Source organism: Odocoileus virginianus, chromosome 20, assembly GCF_023699985.2.
Source record: "Odocoileus virginianus isolate 20LAN1187 ecotype Illinois chromosome 20, Ovbor_1.2, whole genome shotgun sequence".
NCBI classification, from domain to species: Eukaryota; Metazoa; Chordata; class Mammalia; order Artiodactyla; family Cervidae; genus Odocoileus; species Odocoileus virginianus.
Genome location: NC_069693.1, coordinates 7,745,925 through 7,766,346, shown reverse-complemented (window position 1 = coordinate 7,766,346; position 20,422 = coordinate 7,745,925). Strand labels below are relative to the sequence as shown.

General features: G+C 55.8%; 1 protein-coding gene across 3 annotated transcripts; it reads left to right on the top strand.

The window, feature by feature from the left end:
- The first annotated feature begins 1,987 nt into the window (after positions 1-1,987).
- Positions 1,988-20,318, top strand: NPAS1 (neuronal PAS domain protein 1). 3 transcript variants are annotated; one of them, XM_070450662.1, is made up of 12 exons: positions 1,988-2,171; positions 3,241-3,402; positions 3,898-4,133; positions 12,266-12,339; positions 12,605-12,694; positions 14,619-14,793; positions 16,199-16,314; positions 16,476-16,633; positions 17,331-17,437; positions 17,886-18,033; positions 19,044-19,138; positions 19,736-20,318. In XM_070450662.1, exons 2-12 carry the CDS (start codon positions 3,302-3,304, stop codon positions 20,197-20,199), a joined length of 1,764 nt encoding a protein of 587 aa, XP_070306763.1. In that variant the 5' UTR covers positions 1,988-2,171; positions 3,241-3,301; the 3' UTR covers positions 20,200-20,318. The 3 variants fall into 3 exon arrangements, with proteins under 3 accessions (XP_070306763.1, XP_020753667.2, XP_070306764.1); XM_020898008.2 differs by having other exon boundaries at positions 1,988-2,195; XM_070450663.1 differs by lacking the exon at positions 1,988-2,171 and adding an exon at positions 2,571-2,662.
- The last annotated feature ends 104 nt before the right edge of the window (positions 20,319-20,422 follow it).

The following is a 20,422-nucleotide window of genomic DNA, read 5'->3' as shown; positions in this document are numbered from 1 at the left end:
GAAGCCACCCACCGCAAGAAGCCCGTGCACCGCAACTAGAGAGAGAGTAGCCCCCGCCCAGCACAGCTAGAGAAAGCCTGCGTGCAACAGTGAAGACCCAGCACAGACAAAAATACATTAAATAAATAAATTTCGTATTGTTGTTCAGTTGTTATCCAGTCACTCAGTCGTGTCTGACTCTTTGCAACCCCAAGGACTGCAGCATGCCAGGCTTCCCTGTCCTTCACCATCTCCCAGAGTCTGTCCAGATTGATGTCCCTTGAGCTGATGATGCCATCCAACCATCTTATTCTCTATCATCCCCTTCTCCTGCTTTCAATCTTTCCCAGCATCAGGGTCTTTTCCAATAAGTCGGCTCTTTGCATCAGGTGGCCAAAGTATTGGAGCTTCAGCATCGGTTCTTGCAATGAATATTCAGGGTTGATCTCCTTTAGGATTGACTGGTTTGATCCCCTTGCAGTCCAAAGGATTCTCAAGAGGCTTCTCTAACAGCACAGTTCAAAAGCATCAACTCTTCGGTCCTCAGCCTTCTTTAAATGAATATTAAAAATAATTTTTTAAAAAAAAGTGTTCCTATCAGCCCGTGCACATGAGGGTGCAGAGGTGTGTGCCTTGGTTCCTCTGTCCAACCTCAGGAAGACCCTAGCTCTCTGCCAGCCCTACCCAGGCACCTCTCCTAAGACTCCTGGCCCACCTTCATTAGTTGCATTGTGGTCTCCTAGGAGCACTTCATGCTCACATGTTCAGCTGTGTCCCACTCTTCTCGACTGCATGGACTGTAGCCTGCCAGGCTCCTCTGTCCATGGGATCCTCCAGGCAAGAATATTGGAGTGGGTTGTCATGCCCTCCTCCAGAGGATCTTCCTGACCCTGGGATCGAACCCAAGTCTTTCAAGTCTCCTGCATTGGCAGGTGGGTTCTTTACCACTGAGTCACCTGGGAAGCCCCTTCGAGCACTTAAATGCCTGGAAACCCACATGCCAGGCTGCTGAAGTGGCTTGGGAGGGAGAGGTTTTGTATCTTCTACCAGAGTGGATAAGAGCTGGCTCGGTCACCTGGGTCTCCAGTTCTCTGAGGGAGGCGCTTATAATCCGTTAGTTCCCATGTATGGTCTAACGAGAAGCTCTGATGTTGGGGTTCCCGTGGGAGCAGTAGTGGAACTAAGAACCCAGGGTCCTGGTCTCTGAAGTTCCTCGGACCCCTGTGTCCCAGTCCCTAGGAGGTCCAGATGTCAAATCCTGGTCTTATAAGGCAGGGGTGGGGTGGGGCGGTTGTTGAGCACAAGGTCCCCTTCTTGTCCGGATGGCCTCGCTGACATTCTTAAGTTCTCTCCTGGAAAAGGGCCTCCAACACCTGGATTTGAGTCCCTGGAGGGGACATTGACGTCTGGGTCTCCACTCCTACAGGAGACTCCGGTGCAGGATGCCCTCCTTGTCCCAGGGAGGCTGCTAGATGTCGTGCTGAGTACTCTTGGGGAAAACAGGGTGATAGTTCCTTCCAGTGGGGTATATAGAGATAGAGCCTGGACTCCCATGTTCCCCTTTCGGGGTGGGGAAGCTGACTTCGAGGTTCTGCTTCTGGTGGGCTAAGAGGGCTCAGATATCTGAGCAGCCCAGGACTCCCTTGCTTGGAACCCTCTACCTGAATATTCATTGGAGGGACTGAGGCTGAGGCTGAAGCTCCAATACTTTGGCCCCCTGATTCGAAGAGTCGACTCATTGGAAAAGACCCTGATGCTGGGAAAGATTGAAGGCAGAAGGGGAAGACAGTCCAGATGGTTGGATGGCATCATCGACTCAATGGACATGAGTTTGAGCAAACTCCGGGAGATGGTGAAGGACAGGGAGGCCTGGCGTGCTGCGGTCCATGGGGTCGCAAACAGTCGGATACGACGGAGCGACTGAACAACAACCACGGAAAAGATCCGAGTGGCTGACGCGGGGCAGGACCGAAGGGCGGAGACTCCGTGGGCGGGGCTCCAGCAGGCCCCGCCCCCGCCCGCTGGCGCTGTCTCCACGCATCCAAGTCTGCGAGGCCTCAGCGGGCGCGGAGAGCCTAGCGCCACAGCCCGCGCGCCCCGCCGAGCCCGACCCGCCCCGGGGTCTATGGGGCCTCTCCTCTGCGCCGCCCGGCCGGCCCCACGCCGCGCCCGGAGCCTGCCCTCGCGGCCGGGTAACGAGGCGGTGGGTCTTGCAGGTAGGGGACGCCAGGGGGCAGGTATGAGAGGACAGGGAACTCCTGAGTCCTGGAGGTGAAGGGGACCGGGACTCCTGTGTCCTGGGGGCTAGGGCATCGGAATGCCTGTCTCCCGGGGCTGAGGGTAGGGGCGCACGGAGGTTGGGTCCTAGAGAAATAGGGGGCTGGGGGATCTGAACGACAAGGTCTAGGGCATCGGGGGACCTGGCTGGGGAGGCTTGGGGGCGGCGTGGATGTGGGGAGCGGGGCTGGACCCTGAATGCCTAGCCCTGGAGGAATGAAGACCTAATTGAACATGTTTCCGGTTCTGGGGAATCTGAATACCAGGACACCTGGGCTCAGAATTCTGGATCCATCCTGAGGGCTACCTCGGGTTGAGGAGCTGGCCGCTGCATCGGGGGTCTTCAGGGAGGAAGTTGTGGTTGCGGAGATTTGGCGGCCCAGACACGTGGCATCACCCCCAAGGGGTGAGGGGTGGTCCGTGGGGAGAGCATCGGGTGGGGTCTCTAGTTTCTGTCCCCTCCGCCCCTATCTCTTTAACCGAGCCCGGGAAATAGGAGCACCACAGATGCGAAAACCAGACTCCTGGGATGGGCTTGTGGTGGGAGCAGGTCCCCGGATTAGAGGGCTCTGGGGGCTGGAGCCGGTCTTGCCTGGGCCCCGGCGAGGCGCCCGCCCCTCGCCCGGCTTGGGCATGCTTGGCACGCAGCGCGCGGGCCGGTCGGATCCGTATGCGCGCCGCGTGCGCCTATTGGTATGCGGGAGCCGGCCCGGCGCGGGCGTGAGGCGGGCGCGCTGGCGGGCGGCGCGGGGGAGGCGGCGGCGGGGCACGTCCTCACCCTGAGTGAGCTTCGCCCGGAGCCCGGCACGGTGAGAGCTGCGGGCTGTGTAGCCTGACCTCTGGGAAGGGGAAACTGAGGCCGCCTCCCGCGGCAGCTCCTCGCCGGGACCCTGCGCCCCACCCCGCGGACCTTGGTTTGCCTACCAGGTGTCCCACGCGCCCTCTCGGGCGCTGAGCGCTGCCTCCCGCTCCTTCCTGCTGCAGGAGACGCGGCTCTCGAGTCCCGCAGGCCACTCTGAGCCCGCCTGAACGGGTCCCCGCGGAGATGGCGGCCCCCTACCCCAGCGGTGGCGGGGGAGGTCGAGGCGGCAGCGTCCCTTGGGACTTTCTGCCGGGGTTCGTGGTCAAGGCCCCGCCTGGACCCTGGTGAGCAAAGCCCCGCCCCTCGGGCCGTGGCCCCGCCCCAAGGCGGGATCCGACGAGGATTCACATTCACCTTCGCCCCGCCCCTCGGACTGTGGCCCCGCCCCCAAGGCGGGGTCCGGGAAGAATTCACACTCACCTTCCGCCCCGCCCCCTCGGGCTAGACTTTCTCACCCGGAGTTGCTCTACCGAGGTTCTGCAACTCACCGCACACTGGGCGTTCGGTTCCTAGCCCCCTTTTTCGGGACTCCTACTCAACATTCTTACCTCTCCCCTCTCCTTCCTCCTTCCCCCGAGCATTTACACCCCCAAGTCCTGCCCCACAGCTGGGCGGAGAAGTCACTCTCAGGCTCTGTCCCGACCTCCAGAGTGTTGAACCCACTTCCAACGTCCCGTTCCCCCCGTTCCCGAGGCCCCAGGAGGCGGAGCTCCCCTCCTCCGCTCCTGATCCCGGAGTCCCTGGGCCCCGCTGACGCTCCCTCCGCGCCGCCCGCCCAGCCTGCAGGCGCAGCGCAAGGAAAAGTCCCGTAACGCTGCGCGCTCGCGGCGCGGAAAGGAGAACCTGGAGTTCTTCGAGCTGGCCAAGCTACTGCCTTTGCCCGGAGCCATCTCCAGCCAGCTGGACAAGGCGTCCATCGTGCGTCTCAGCGTCACCTACCTCCGCCTGCGCCGCTTTGCTGCCCTCGGGGCGCCGCCCTGGGGGCTGAGGTCTTCGGGGCCGCCGGCGGGCCTAGGTGAGTGCGCATGTGCGGGGGCGGGGTCCTGTCGCGCTCCCCCAGGGCAGGGGACCCTGGGTCTGAGCTGCGCTCTAGCTGTGGCCAGGCTCCTCCACTCGAAAGGATGGGAGTACAAAATTTGGAGTCAGACCTTTTGTGTGTTCCTATCAGACAGCTTCTGCTGTCCACGCCTCAGTTCATTCATCTGTAAAATGGGCTCACCAGGTTAGTTCAGTTCAGTCGCTCAGTCGTGTCCGACTCTTTGCGAACCCATGAATCGCAGCACTCCAGGCCTCCCTGTCCATCACCAACTCCCGGAGTTTACTCAAACTCATGTCCATTGAGTCGGTGATGCCATCCAACCGTCTCATCCTCTGTCGTCCCCTTCTCCTCCTGCCCCCAATCCCTCTGGCCAGGTAGTGTCGGTTTAATGAATTCTGGCCTGGCCGTACCAGGGGTCATGCCGCTAGAAAGGGCTATTATTTTTATTAGAGGAAATGATTCACGATTCTCACAAAGGAGACCCGCAGCTCCATGAGCGGGACAGAGAGGACCCAGCCTGGGCCTCCCATCTGCTAATGAGCAAGAAACACCCCACACTCAGACCGGAGGGACCCCCAGAGGGAACACAAGGACTCTGGCGTCTGAATTCCCAGTCTGGGATACGGGAGGGGGACGGGATAACATGGCAGGTAAGATGGCGAGCTTCAGTAAGACAGAGGTCCGTGTCCCCGCTTGGCTATTCCCCAGCATTGTGACCCCCGGGGCAGTTGCCTCACCTCTCTGTGCCTCATTTGTGAAATGGAAATCATGATGAAGCCCCTCCCCTCCCCAAGGCTGAGAGGAGAAAAAGGTCTACCAGGTAATAAAGACTCTAAACACACCTGGTTCAGAGGACACAGCCATTGTGTAGCAGTTACTGTTATCAGTGGTTGTTGCTTAGTCCCTCAGTCGCTCAGTCTGACTCTTTGCGACCCCATGAACTGTAGCCCACCAGGCTCCCTCTGTCCATAGAATTCTCCAGGCAAGAATAGTGGAGTGGGTTGCCATTTCCTTCTCCAGGGGATATTCCCGACCCAGAGATTGAACCATGTCTCCTGCATTGGCAGGCGGATTTTTTTTTTTTTTTTTTTTAACCAGTGAGCCACCAGGGAAGCCTTTATCAGTGGGTACCTGCAGGTTTATTGAGCATCTCCTGTGTGCCTGCAACTGTTCTGAGCCCTCTGGACCCAGCCGGAAACAAACTGGATAAAAGTCCCTGCCCTAAAAAAAAAAAAGTCCCTGCCCTGGACAGGCTGCCATGCTACTCGCCAAGACATGATAACAAAATGCAATCGATAATATGTTAAAATATAGAACATGTAAAATACAGATATTATATATAGATAGATATCTACTTTCTTTTTTTTTAGATATCTACTTTCATTATTATTCAGACTTCATTACACAGAAGTGTTACGTTATTGTTATTACTTCTATTTTATGTTTTATTGCTTTACTCTCATTACTAGAAGTGTGCGAATCGAGTTCTTCAGAGGTCTCAGGTAACAGGGACAGGACACCCTAAGCAACTGAGGCACCCCCCCACCCCAAGATGGATTGTCCTTAGGATGGGGTTGGAGGGGCTCCAATTCCCCTCCTGCCCTGGTCTCGGGGGGAGGGGGGAGAGAAAATAGCATTGATTAAGTTCGCAATAAATCACCATTTAAATTTAAATAATCCGGCTTCCCAGGCGGTAATTAGGCGAATTGACTGGCGCGGAGAGAATGCGGCATTAGCGCCGCTGATTACTGTCATTACCGCGAACAACATGTGCGCCGGCGGGGGATAAACATCTTGTCTATTGTCCCAAGCCCCGGGGAGAGAAAGGGAGGGGGGGACAGCCCCGCCGGCGTCCGGACTCCCCCCTCCCCGCTTGCCAGGATGGGTCATTCGAGGGGGCAGACCACCGACCTCAGCAACCCCCTTGCCTTTAGGTGGGAAGGCGGGGCAGGGCAGTGTGCCGGGCAGGAACTGCGTGGACTCCCCCCAAAATTAAGAAATGGGGGCATCTGTTCTCCTGGGGTCTTCAGCAAGAGGCCAAGAACCTGCTTCAGCAGTTCAGATGGGGAAACTGAGGCCAGTGACTTAGTTGCCGTCAGAGAAAAGCACAATGTAGGCTGTCTAAAGGAGGGAGGTCTCCCCCGTTCTCCTCAAAAATACTAGTAATAATATACACAGCAGACACTGGGTTGAACAGTGGATCCAAATTCACTTGCTTAATCTTCTCAGAAATCATCAGAGGGAGGCAGTGTTTTGATCCCTATTTTACAGAACTGGAAAACTGAGACCCAGAGAGGTGATGCTCTTTGCCCAAGGTCACACAGCCAACAAGGGACCCAGATGAGATTCAAACTCAAGTGGTCTGGCTCTGATGCCCACCTTCTCTATCACTATACTTGGCATATGTGTGGGTCTCCAGGGATGGGTTCTGGGTTGCTGGGCTTGGCCTCTCTCTGGCCTCACGCTACCATCTGTAAAATGGGATCACGAATGTTGAAGTCTAGCCCAGGGGCTCTGAGTCTAAAGAGAAGACAGCTTTGATCTCCTATCATTCATTCATTGTCACTGATTCAGCTGTGCCAGGCAGTGTTCTAGGGACTGGGGACACCGCAGGGAACAGGACAAAGCTCCTGCCCTGGGAAGTTGGCCACAAACCTGGTCCCCTGCCCTCTATCTCCTTAATGTCCCCTTTCTACCTCTCTAATGACTTCAAGCCCTTGCCCCACGTGGGCCACCTTGCTGTTCAGAAAAGCCTGTTCCCACCCCAGGGCCTTTGCACCTGCTATGCTTCTACCAGGAACCCCCTCCTTCCCCTAGAACGTGGGCTTTTCAGTCAGGCTTTCCCCAACCGCACTATTAAAAATAAAAGGGACTTCCTTAGTGGTCCAGTGGCTGACTCTGCGCTTCCATTATAGGCAGCCCGGGTTCAATCCCTGGTCAGGGAACTAGATCCCACATGCTGCAACAAAAAGTTCATATGCCACAACTAAGACCCAGTGAAGCCAAATAAAAAATAACAACCCCCTGCTCCCGGCACGTCCTGTCTCCCTTTCTTGCTTTATTTCTTTCCATAGTACTTATTGCCATCTGATATATATTTCTTATTTCTCTTGTTTATTTAATTTTAAAAAATTCATTAATTTATTTGACTGGGCCAGGTTTTAGTTGCAGCATGCAGGGTCTTTTTTTTTTTTTCCTTAGTTGCAGCATGTGGAATCTAGTTCCCTAACCAGGAATCCAACCCAGGCCCCCTGCACCAGGAGCTTGGAATCTTAGTTACTGGGCCACCAGGGAAGTCCCTTCTCTTGTTTATTGTGTTTCTCCCCTACAGCACCTTATTTGCTGAGCCTAGAATAGTGCCTGCACACAGTGAGGGATCACTAAATATTTGCTGGGCAACTATGGAACTGGGGGGTGGGCAGGGAGGCTTCCCAGGTGGCGCAGTGGTGAAAAATCCACCTGCCGATACAGGAAACACAAGAGATGATGTGGGTTCAATCCCTGGGTTGGGAAGATCCCCTGCAGGAGAAAATGGCAACCCACTCCAGTGTTCTTGTCTGGGGAATCCCAAGGACAGAGGAAACTGGTAGGCTACAGTCCATGGTGTCACAAACAGTCAGATACAACTCGGTGACAGCACTGTTAGAGCTAGGTGGTGGGGGGACATCTCAATTCACATGTCAGGTGTGACCCCTCTAAGTGACCTTTGAGCTGAGACTGGGAGGAGGTGAGGGAGCAAGCTCTCAGGAAAGCTGGAAGAAGAGGGTTTCAGACAGACAGAACAGCAAGTGCAAAGGCCCTGAGGCAGGCGGCAATCAGTTTGGTGGGTACCGGCCACAGCAGTGAGGTCAGGGGCTCCAGAGAGGGAGAGAGGAGTAAGTGGAGGGGGAGTGGTCAGCGGGTCAGGGGCCAGCTCCTGCAGGGCCTCTGGGGCCATGGTGAAGACTTTGGCTGCTACTCCGAGTGAGATGGGAGCCACAGAGGTGATGGACGTGAGGGAAGAAGCAGGGAGCCCAGTGGGCAGGCAGGCAAGGTGATCCAGGCTGGACATGAGGCAGCTAGGCCAGGTAGGGGTGGTGGGATGAGAGGTGGTGGGATCCCAGAGATGCAGTGACAGTCCAGCGTCGGGACTTACTAAACAGGGGTGTGGGTGTGAGGAAAGAGAGGGTCTAGGTGGACAGCAAGGTAACCTCCAGAAGGTGCCTGCAGTGGAATTTATCCATAGAAATGCCTAGAAGAATAACACAGACTCACCTACTGTATGGGCTTCCGCAGTGGCTCGCCGCTAAAGAATCTGCCTGCCAATGCAGGAGACACAGGAGACAGCGGGTTCGATCCCTGGATTGGGAAGATCCCATGAAGAAGCAAATGGCAACAGACTGCAGTATTTTTGGACAGAGGAGCCTGGTGGACTACAGTCCATGAGGTCGAGAAGAGTGGGACACGGCGGAATGAGCAGCAGCAGCACCTGGCTCTACCATCTGCATGCATGAGCCCACCCAGCTCCAGCCCTAGACCCATTTCACAGATGCAGCTGAGGAAAGTACAGGCAGAATTCCCCGGGCTCCAGGCCTCAGGCTTGCTTCCAGGGAGCAAGGCACTCTGATGAAGGCAGGGGGTCTCCCTCTCCCAGACTTCCACAGGTTCCTGAAGTCCCAGCCCTTCATCCCCACCAGTCTGGGACAGCAGAGCCCCCAGGACGGCGGAGGGTGGGCGGTGGGGGCGGGACCCCGGGGTGAGGCTTTAGCTTCTCCCCTTGGCCCCTCAGCGCCCCCTCTGGTTTGGAGGGAAGATGACAACTGGGGCAGTTTTATTCCAGGGGAGGCTGACTTGATAGGAAACGCAGCAAATGTTTGTTGAAAGATTGAATGATGGCTGGGGTTTGGACGTGAATAAGGAGCAAATCTGGGAGGGACAGTTGTTGAGATATTTGTGGGAGAGACGGGGGAAGAAGGAGGAAGCGGGAAGTCGGTGGACTTGGGGCAGGGAAGGGCTCGGAGTCCTAAGACCCCTCAAAGACCCCTCAGTCAGGGATGGGGAGAGACCCAGGGGACAGGATAGGGGAAGAGCGAGTGACTGAGCCCTCCCCGCTACACGCACCCCCATCCCGACGTGCCCATTAACGCTGTTAATTGCAGCCGTTCAGTCTGACCTGGGCTGATCCTGTGAGAGGGAAAATGAAGGAATTAGCAAAAATGACAGGGGAAAATTGCGACAATTAGCAGCCGGCATTGTTCCCGCCTGTCACCCGGCTGGTTCCTGCTGCATCTCGGGGGAGGGGTCCCCATCACCACCACCACCCCCCCTTCAGTTATTGTCCCTGGAACTCCAGGTTGGGGGGGGGTGGAAGAAGGGTGTGAACAGCCGTGAGGATATTGGGGGTTGCTCCTGGAGGGAGGAGGCGTGGCCAAGCTGGGGTGGCGCTTGGGGGCTGCGTTCTGTTTGGGGGGGGAGGGGGGCGGCGTTCCGCCGCCTGGTGTTTTGATGGTCTGGAAATCACAATAGTAATCAGGCTATTAATACTGATCCCAGGTTCTGTTTCGGGAGCACCTGCTGCGTGCCCACCCCTGGTAGGCCCTCTCTGTTCCCTAGGCGGGATGAATGCTCAACATCCCCTAACGGATCAGCCAGTCCTCTTAGCAAACGCATTTGACAGAGGAAGAAACTGAGGCACAGAGAAGTGAGGCACAGGCCCCAGGGCACACAGCCAGGGAGGGACAGTGACTGACACGAGACCTCAGGCCGGCAGGAGCCGGGTGCTTGGGGACCCTGGAGGTCACTGACCCCCCAGTCTGAGCACAGACCGCTTGGGGAGTCATTCTCTGCAACGCCCAGCCTGGATGTCTGGAGCCCTCTGCTCTTGACTGTGGAGGGGATGGACGGCCTGTGTGTCTATCTCCTTCACTATCTGTATCTTCCTGCCACTCTCCCTGTATCTCTCTTCGTGCATTTCTTTCCCTCCATCCCTCCATCTCTTTATTTTTTTTTTAAATGTTCTGTGCTGGTGGTGGCCTGCAGGATCCTAGCTCCCCAACCAAGGATCGAACCCATGCTGTCTGCATTGAACATGGGAAGTCTTATCCACCGGACCTCGGGGGAAGTCCCTGTCCTTCTATCATCATGTCTCTCTGTCTTTGTCTATCTCTGTCTCAATTTCTGTGTCTATATATCGCTCTATCTCTCTTTTTAAAAATTTTATTGGGCTAAAGTGTATGTAACATGACATTCACCATTTTACAGTGTGCAGCCAGCGCGTCTATCTGGTTCATGTTCATTACCCTCCAAAAGCCCTGTGTGGTTCACAGTCTCTCCCAGCTTCTCCTGCCCCTCCTTGGCGACCACTAATCTGCCTCTTGTCCCTGGATTTGCCTGTTCTGGGTGTTTCATATAAATGGAATCCTACACTATGTAGCCTCATGTGTTCGGTTGCTTTCACTTAACATAAAGGTTCTCAAAGTTCCTTTATGTCACAGCGTGAATCTGTACTCCATTTGCTTTTATGGCCGAATGACATTCCACTGTATGAATTTAGCACGTTTTACTTATTCATTCAGCAGTTAGTAGACATTTGCATTGTTTCCACATTTTCACTATTAGGAATAATGCTGCTATGAACATTCACATCCAAGTATTTGTTAAAGCACCTGTTTTCTGTTCTTTGGGATATATACCTAGGAGTGGAATCGCTGGGTTATATGGTCATTCTTTGGGGAAGGAAAGGGCAACCCACTCCAGTACTCTTTCCTGGGAAATCCCATGGACAGAGGAGCCTGGTGGGCTACAGTCCAGGGTCTCTAAAGACTGACACGACTGAGCATCTAGACAACAAATAGTAATTCTATATTTAACTTATTGAGGAATCGCCAAACTATTTTTCCAGACTGGCTGTATCATTTCCCATTCCCACCAGCAACACACAGGGCTTCTGATTTCTCCACATCCTCGCCAACACTTCTTTTCTTTTTCTTTTTTTAAATTCTAGCCATCCTAGTGGGTGTGAAATAATCTCTCATTGTGGTTTTCATTTGCATTTTGCTAATGACTAATAATGTTGAACATCTTTTCATGTACTTATGTTTGTGTATCTTCTTTGGATGACTGTCTGTTCAAATCCTTTGCCCGATTTTGATTTTGTTTTTGGCTGTGCTGTGCAGCTTGCAGGATCTTAGTTCCCTGACCAGACATCAAACCCGGGCCCTCAGCAGTGAAAGCGCTGAGTCCAAACCACTGGACTATCAGGGAATTCCTCTTTGGCCCATTTTTTAAAATTTATTATTTTTATTAAAGGATAATTGCTTTACAGAATTTTGTTGTTTTCTGTCAAACCTCAACATGAATCAGCCATAGTTGTACATATATCCCCTCCCTTTTGAACCTCCCTCCCATCTCCCTTCCCATCCCACCCCTCTAGGTTGATACAGAGCCCCTGTTTGAGTTTCCTGATTTGGCCCATTTTTTTAACTGGACTCCTCATCCTTTTCTTGTTGAGTTGTAATGTCTTTATCTCTTTCTCTATTCCTTTGTATCTCTGTCCATCTATTTGTATCTTTGTCTCTCAGTGTCTCTCTATGTCCCTATCCCTCTGTCTCTTTCTTTTTTTCTGGCTCCTTTCTGCCTCTTTCTCATCCTTCAGGTCTGAGCCCAGAGGCCCCTCCTTCAACAGGCCCTACCCCATTTTTCTTTATTTCATGCCACCTGTTCGATTTTCCCTAGCAATGGCCACAAATGATAGTTCTGTATTTGTCAGTTTCTGGCTCGTTTATATCTGCCCTGACTTGGGTACCCTGTGAGGGCAGAGGTGGGTGTCCTGGTCATCACCCACTCTGTCTCTAGGACTGCCCAGTGAAGGCCAGATGCCCAGGGCGTTTGCTGGAGGACTGAATGGGCGAATGAATGAATGAATCCCTTTCTCTATATCCTGGTGTCTGTCTGTCTCTGTGTGTCTGTCTGCCCCTCCTCACACCCTGGGTCTCTCCCTGACAAGGCCCCCCAGTGCCTCAAAACTGGGGACAAGAGAGGGTGATATGTAGCCTGCTTCCCTGGGGGTCTTCCCAGAGGTCAGGGGTCAAACCAGCAGGCTCTGGCCTTACCCCTCACTCTGCCCCCAGCCCCAGGCCGCAGGGGTCCCGTGGCGCTGGTCTCCGAAGTCTTTGAGCAGCACCTGGGCGGACACATCCTGCAGGTGAGGCCTGTTCCCCGTCTGCTGCTCCTTGCTGCCACCTGGTGGCTGACATGGGAGAAAGGCACTCTCCAGCCTCAGCCTGGGGGGAGCCCCAGAACTGGGAGGCAGGCTGCTGGGCCTCCCCTTTCTTCCTCCTCCTCCCCAGGGCCACTGAAGTTCTTTACCCCAGATTAACCCATCATAAGCAGAGATCCAGATTTCAGAACCTCTTACAGATGCCGTGTCCTCCTCCTCCCATACCCCCCACCCTCTCTCCCCACTCTAGTCCCTGGACGGCTTCGTGTTTGCCTTGAACCAGGACGGGAAGTTTCTCTACATCTCAGAGACCGTCTCCATTTATCTGGGCCTCTCACAGGTAAGGGGCCCGCAGCAGGCTGCCTGGCCCAGCTCAGCTGCCGTCTCCGTTGCCCGCCCTCCTCTCTCCTGGCCTCACCAAACCAACATTGAAAAAAAAAAAAATGGATGGGCTCTTTGGGTCCCAAAGTGTGTTCCTTGGGACCCAACATGACACCAAACGCAGAGGAGGGTTTTTAAAGTAATAGGTCGATTTGAAGAAAGCAAATCAGCAGAAAGGTAAGTTTGCCTGTGAGTGGTCACCAAATGTACTGATATTTACCAAAAAGTGTTTCTTCTTAGCACTTTTAACAAATAATTGTACTTATTTATTTCTTTTTGGCCGTGCTGGGTCTTCACGTCTGGCTTTCCCCTAGTTGTGGAGAGCGGGGCTTACTCCCTAGTCGCGCTGCCGGGGCTCCCCTCGTTGTGGAGCAGAGGGTCTAGGGCGTGTGGAGCTGAGTAGTTGTGATCCTCAGGCGGTAGAACCTGGGCTCAGTAGTTGTGGTGAACCTGTGGTGAATAGCACAGGTTGTGGCGCACAGGCTTAGCTGCTTTGCGGCGTGTGGGATCTTCCTGGACCGGGGATCGAACCCGAACCTCTGGCATTGGCAGGCGGATTCTTTACCACTAAGCCACGAGGGAAGGCCTATTCTTAACACTTGGAAAGGATTCCAGCCATTCGTATTGGGAGGACTCGGGTTTTGCCAGCTTGGAGGATTTTGGGGGGCATTTTAGTTGACTGGTTTGCATTTTGCCTTGATTTCAGCCCACTGTTTCTGCTCCTGAAGTTGGTGTCTGAGAGGGAAACCAGGGCAAAGAGAAGCCCAAAGCCCCCATCCCTGGAGTCCTGGCTCCTTGCGGCATCTTAGGTCTTGCTGATCCAATCAATGCAAATTGCCGCCAACTTTTAGCGTTTTTACAGCGATTTTGACAAATGGCCAATTTAGAAAATTCAGTGCATTGGTTTTTGGCTTTTGTGAGCAGCTCTTGGGTGAGTTGTTGGAGGGAGGTTCATGGAAGAGGAAGACCTCGAAGCGGGAATATGGACAAGAGGAAGGGAAGGATGAGTGGAGGGAAGGCTGGAAGCTTGTGTGTGTGTGTGGGGGGGGTGGTTTAATGAGAATAGAGGGAAGCATGTGACCCCCAAACCCAGGGGCAGTGGGAGCATGGGAGGTTTCCGAGCAGAGGAGGGCCATGGTCCAAGGAGTACCATGGAGGGGTATGTGTGTGAGGACTGAAGGAAAGAAAACCAGTGAGGACTCTGGGGCAGGAACACAGGGGAGAAGATGGCTGCCGGCTCTGGGACCGTGTGGAGATGAGGGGATGGCTGCAAGAAATTTGAGGGTTGAACTGAGTATAAAAATCTAATTAAAAGGTTCTAATACTTTAAAGAGTTTGAAAGCCATTCCACGGCTTGTGTCCTGATTTCCATTCGTGCTGGGACATCCTGTGAGTCATTTCAGGGCGCAGTTGTTTGCTGTATGGGGGTGAGAGTGAGTAAGCAAGAACTGGGTAAACAGAGGCTATATGACACCCATGTTCCAACCCCTCCCCCCCAGCTTCTTTTGTTTTATTTGATTTTAATTTATTTGGTTGCACTGGGTCTTAGTTGTGGTACATGGGATCTAGTTTCCTGACCAGGGAACGAACCTGGGTCCCCTGTCTTGGGAGCACAGTCTTAGCTACTGGACAACCGGGGAAGTCCCCTCCTCCAAGCTTCTTCATACCGGAGGTAGGGGCAGAAAATCCTTAATAATCTCTGGGTTTGAAGTGAGAGGGCACAGGAAGAGCCTAAGTTTATATTCTCCTTTTTAAAAAGTTTAAGTAATTTTTATTTTTCTAATGAAAACACAAGACTGGTATGAAACACATCTGCTTGTAAGATGGGCGAGCAACGGCGCTGCCCTCACCGGTCCCCTGCACCCCCACTCCTTCGCCCGCAGGTGGAGCTGACGGGCAGCAGTGTCTTCGACTACATCCATCCAGGGGACCACTCTGAGGTGCTGGAGCAACTGGGGCTGCGGGCCCCGACCCCCGGGCCCCCCACCCCGCCTTCCATCCCCTCCTCTTCCTCCTCCTCCTCATCTTCCTCTTCGCTTGCGGATACGCCTGAAATCGGTAATTCCCAGGCCCTCCCCCCCCAAAAAAAGAGGCCTGAGGGACACTGGGTCCAATGTCTCCAAATATGTCTTCTTTAAACAAAAACACTCTTGTTAAGAGTTGTGCAAAGCAAGTTTTTGTAAAATGAGTCAGAGTCTAAATTGAGACAGTGAGACATGGCTCCCTAAAATTGCCTAAGCTCCCTAAGAATGCCTGAATACCCAAGATTGGAGCTTTAGAAAGACCCCCTCCTGGAGGTGGGTTTCTGTGGGTTATTATTATTTACCAGGCGTGCTTATTGGGCATTTACACGTGCCCTGCCCTTAAGTACATAATTTTATTAAATCCCAACCACAAACTCATGAAGCAGAAACTGTGACGATCTCCATGTTTCAGAGAAGGAACCTGGGACTTCGCACAGAAAGGTTGAGTTAAGTGTCCCGGGTCAAACAGCTGTAAGTGGTTGAGCTGGACTCTGGCCCAGGTTTGTCTGACTGCAGGGTCTGTGCTTCTAACCCTTCTCTCCAGTGGAAAATTCCACTCCGTGTTGGGGAGGGACAGTGTTGGAGACTACCCTGCAAGTTCCTTTTAGCTCTGAGATATTGGGGAACTGAGGTTGTCTTTCTCATAAATAAGCTTTTCTTATATGGGACTTGCTTTATAGGAAAATCGCGTGAGCTATCAGCAGTGTTTGCAAGCTTGGGAGATGTCTGTGACACGTGTAGGATTGTTGGCAAGCGTGATTATATTTACACCTCAGTTTGAGGCCCAGACAGGGTTATCTGGGTGTGAGCCTATTTATAAGACTGTTTCACGGGGTTTATAGAATAATCTGTATTTGTGAGGCTTATGTGTTCTGATAGCCGGAGCCCCCACGCTGTGTTCAGCCCTGTGTTGGGTAGGGCTGGTGACACAGCGGTGGCTAGAGCCCCAGTCCCACCCTCCAGAGGCTCACAGGCCAGTGGAGGAGACTGAACGGTCCCCAGGCAGTGATGACCCAGAGTGGGCAGGGCTGGGGTAGGAGAGACCCCAGAGGGGCAGCTGACCCAGCCTGGGGGTCAGGGAGGACTTCCTGGAGGCAGAGATGTCTGAACTGGGACCTGGAGGTTGTGGCTGGAGATGATGTCACTGGAAGGCAGTGCTTGCCAGTCTCAGGCCATGGTGAGGAGCTGGGCTTTCTCCCAAGGGTACTAGGGAGCCATGGCAGGTTCAGAGCAGAGGTATAGGGTCAGATCTGAGCTTTAGAAAGGGGGCTGGCTGCCGGTGAGAAGGAGGGGAGCTTAGTATACGGTGTCAGCGGGCTTGTAGAACCATCAGGTGTGCCAGAGTGATTGTGGTCATGACCCTCTGTCTGCAGAGGGCGGGGGTGGCCTGTGAGTGTACGCTTCAGGACCCCATAACCTTCCATTACGCTCTGCCCCAGAGGCCAGCCCCACCGAGGTGTCCCGGTCCTCCCGGGTCCAGGAGCGCTCCTTCTTCATCCGCATGAAATCCACCCTCACCAAGAGGGGTCTGCATGTCAAGGCCTCGGGATACAAGGTGGGTGTGAGCTCTCCGCGCCCAGCGTCTGTCCCCCGCGTCCCCTCCCCCGCCCTGTGTTCCTGCCAGCTATTTCCCGGGGGCCTCAGGACCTGGGGACGACGGTCAGAGCCAGGCCCTGTGGCCCCAAGGGCCCCGCCTTGACCCCGCCTCCGACGCAGGTCATCCACGTGACCGGCCGCCTTCGGGCCCGCGCCCTGGGCCTCGTGGCCCTCGGCCACACGTTGCCGCCGGCTCCGCTGGCGGAGCTGCCGCTGCACGGACACATGATCGTCTTCCGACTCAGCCTGGGTCTCACCATCCTTGCTTGTGAGAGCAGGTACCGGGGTTGGGGTCAGAGGTGGGCCGATGGGGGCGCACGGGAGAGGGAGGCGGGCGGGGAGTCAGAGAGGCCAGGAGTCAAGAGGCTGCGGCCCTGGGGAGACTCGGGAGGCGAGAAAGCGGCTGAGGGCGGCCTCGACGAGGAGTGAAGGCGGGGCGTGCGGGGACGGGGCGGGCCTACGGGGAAGAGGCGGGGCCTACGGGGACGAAGCGGGGGCCTTGGGGCGGGGCTTGTGGGTTGAAGGCGGGGCCGCGTTCTGTTCCCTAGAGGCCAGGTCCTCCCTTCGCCGCTCCCCTCTGCAGAGTTCAGCTGTTCTTGATCCTATTTCTTTCTGCCTCACTGGTCTCTCATCTCTTATCCACTTTGTTTCCCGCACCAGGCAATGGGGGGCGGGGGGGGGCGGAATTGTCAATAAATAGCGAAATCGTCTCCACAATTCAGGGGCCTTCTGAGTGCCCGGGGCCACCCCACACCCAGGAATGCCATCTGCTCGAATGCCCATAGCCGCCCTAGAAGGGGACACTATTATCTTAAATATTTTCCCGCCCGTTTTAAGGGGGAAAGACTGAAGCCCGGAGCACTCCAGAGCCAGGGTTTGGGCGCCGAGTGACTCCGGAACCAACCCCGCCCCCTTCTCCCCCTGCCATGGTCGCGGACCCCTTCTCCCCCCCTCTCCGCTGGCCCCTGCTCTCAGGGTCAGCGACCACATGGACCTGGGGCCCTCGGAGCTGGTGGGCCGCAGCTGCTACCAGTTTGTCCATGGACAGGATGCAACCAGGATCCGCCAAAGCCACCTGGACCGTGAGAACCCCTCACCCTAGACCTGAGCACCCCACCACCCTGCTCCCTGGAAGTCCTTCTTTGAGGCTGACTATGGTCTCTCCTGCTGCCAGCTCATCACAGGACGAGCAGCAAGGGAGGCATCCCTGAGCAAAGTCTCAGGAATTGGGCGGGGGATGGGATTTACGGGGACTGGGGTCTCTCTGACCCAGCCTTCAAACTCCAGGGGCCTCGCTGCCAGGTTCCCTCTCGGTCTTTCTGACTTGGGTTCTCTCTGTCTTCTCTGTGCCCTGCTTTTCTCTTCTCCCCACCATCTCACCCTTCCTCCTGTTTCCCTATCACCCGCCCCCTCTCGGCCCCTGTCTCCCTGTCTCCCTGTCCACCTGTCTCTCTCTCTCTCTCTCTCTCTCTCTCCATCCCACCCCACCCCATCCCTTCCGGTCTCTCCTGGTCCCTGGGCTGGGCCCAGTGCTGGACAAGGGCCAGGTGATGACCGGTTACTACCGTTGGCTGCAGCGTGCCGGGGGCTTCGTGTGGCTGCAGTCCGTGGCCACTGTGGCTGTGAGTGGGAAGAGCCCTGGAGAGCGCCATGTGCTCTGGGTCAGCTATGTGCTCAGGTGAGGGTTGTCCGCCCCCCTCCTTCCCATGAGGAGCTCAGAACTCCTTCCAGAAGAATCTGCCAGCTCTTCCCACCTTTGGGTGGGAGCTCTCAGGGAGGGCTGCTAGACAAGTCTAGGGGGGTGAGGCGGTAAATACATAAAGGGGAATGGAGTCCAGTGACAGTGAAGGCCTAAGGAAAAAGACCTTGCTTGCAGGAGACAGAGGGGAAATGATGGTCTCTTCTAGGGAGAAACACAGATGCCAAGTAGCCTCAGGCCTAGGTGGACTCTGGGGTACTGGAGGGCCATGGCAGGCAATTACAAGAGGGCCAGAGCAACTGATGGAAAGAAACTAGAGGTGGGGAGGACATTCCAGGCTGAGCACAGACAAGGCTCAGAGGCCCAGCTGACCCAGCTGAGGAACCAAAGGGAGCAAGCACTCTGGGCTGGAGTAGAGTCCCCAGGAACGAAGCTGAGGATGGTGGTGGGGCACTGGGGAGCCACGAGAGGGTTTAGAGCCGGAGGCAGTCACAGTCAAATCGGCTTTGCGCAAGGACCCTCTGGCTGCCACGAAGAGGAGGTCTGTCTGTGGGACAAGACGGGCTGGGAGCCTCGGGAGTTGCCAGGCAGCATGGGTGGAGGAGTCGGGGGGTGGGGGGCGACCACCGGGCCATCTCTGGCTTTGTGGGGCCTGGGTCTCTGGGAGGAGCAGCAGGTTTGGAAGGAAGATGCTGAGGTCAGATGAGCATGTGGTGCTCAAGGAGACACTTAGGGTGACATCCAGGCATCCATGGCCTGCAGAGGTTTGGCCTCAGGAGACAGGGCCAAGCTGGTCTAGAAGCCAACTGAAGTCCGGGGTCCAATGATGAGGCCTAAGTGTCCCCAGTCACTGCAGTGGGGGGAGGTGCCTGCACTCAGAGGGGGAGGGGAGGTCTCCACTCACAAGACTGGTGGGCAGGAGGAAGGCTCCCTTCCCCAGAGGCTGGGTGGCATGGGCCCCTAGCTCCCAATTTCATGTCTTGTCCCAGCCAAGCTGAGGGGGAGCAGACACCTCTGGATGCCTTCCAGCTTCCGGCCAGTGTGGCCCGTGAGGACGCGTCCAGCCCGGAGCCAGAGCCCACAGGTGAGCCCCACCTTCCAGCCTAGCCCCTGGGAGGCTCTGAGCGGCCTCTGGGACCTGTGTGGAGTGTGGAGGCTATTTACAGTAAAAGTACAGTTCAAATTCCAGGAGTTCCCTGGATGTCCACGGGTTAGGACTCTGGGCTCTCACTGCCACGAACTAGGTTTAATACTCGCTTGGTGAACTAAGACCCCACAGGCCACGTGGTGTGGCACAAAATAATCATAAATAGATTCAATTCCATTTCCTTAGTCATCCTCCCCACATTTGAAGAGCTCAGTAGCCATAGATAGCCAGTGCAAATATGGAACACGTTTGTCCTCACAGGAAGTCCCGTTGGACAGCCTGGGTCTAGACCTCTGACCTCTGGGGCCTGGTCACACTTTGTGGTGGGGGCCAGCCCGCCCCACTGTACGGTGTTTAGCAGCATCCCTGACATCCACCCCTTAGGATCCAGGCGCATCCTCCTCCCCAAAATGCCTCCAGACTTTGCCAACTGTCCCTGAAGGGGAGACAGTGGAGACCCATGGGTCTGGTCCACGGGAAGGCTGAGGGCTGGGGATGCGTAGGATGGCGCCCTTCAGAATCTTCCTCTTGCAGAGCCAGAGCCTCCAGTGGAAGGAAAGCAGACTGCCCCTCCCGAGGAGGACGAGGCCCCCCAGCCCCAGGGCAAACCCATCAAAGTGGAGCCCGCCCCCGGGGAGACGGAAGACCTGGAGGACAGTGAGGACGAGGAGCCGTCGGGCCACCTGGCCCCAACGAGGCCTGAGTTCACATCCGTCATCCGGGCGGGGGCCCTGAAGCAGGACTTGGTGGGGCCCTGGGGCCTGGCGCCTCCTGGGGACCCCCCGCCTTCCCTCCTGCACACCGGCTTCCTGCCCCCGGTCATGCGGGGCCTGTGTGCGCCGGGCACCATCCGCTACGGCCCTGCCGAGCTGGGCCTGGTGTACCCACACCTGCAGAGGCTGGGCCCGGGCCCCGCCCTCCCGGAGGCCTTCTACCCCGCCCTGGGCCTGCCCTACCCCGGGGCCCTGGGCACCAGGGTGCAGCGGAAGGGGGACTGAGGACTGGGACAGCCCTCCACGTGGCCGGACTTGGAGGACGGGTGGGGACCCCAAGGGGATGGGGGCAGGGCTCTCAGCCCCCATGAATTAAATGCCTGCTCTCGCTCTGTGGCCACGGAGCTCCTCTCCTCTCCTTCCTCCTTAATTATCTCCACGTGCCCGCCTCTGCCCCTCCTCTCCCCCTGGCTCATCATCCCCGCCAAAGAAACCACCACTCGGAATC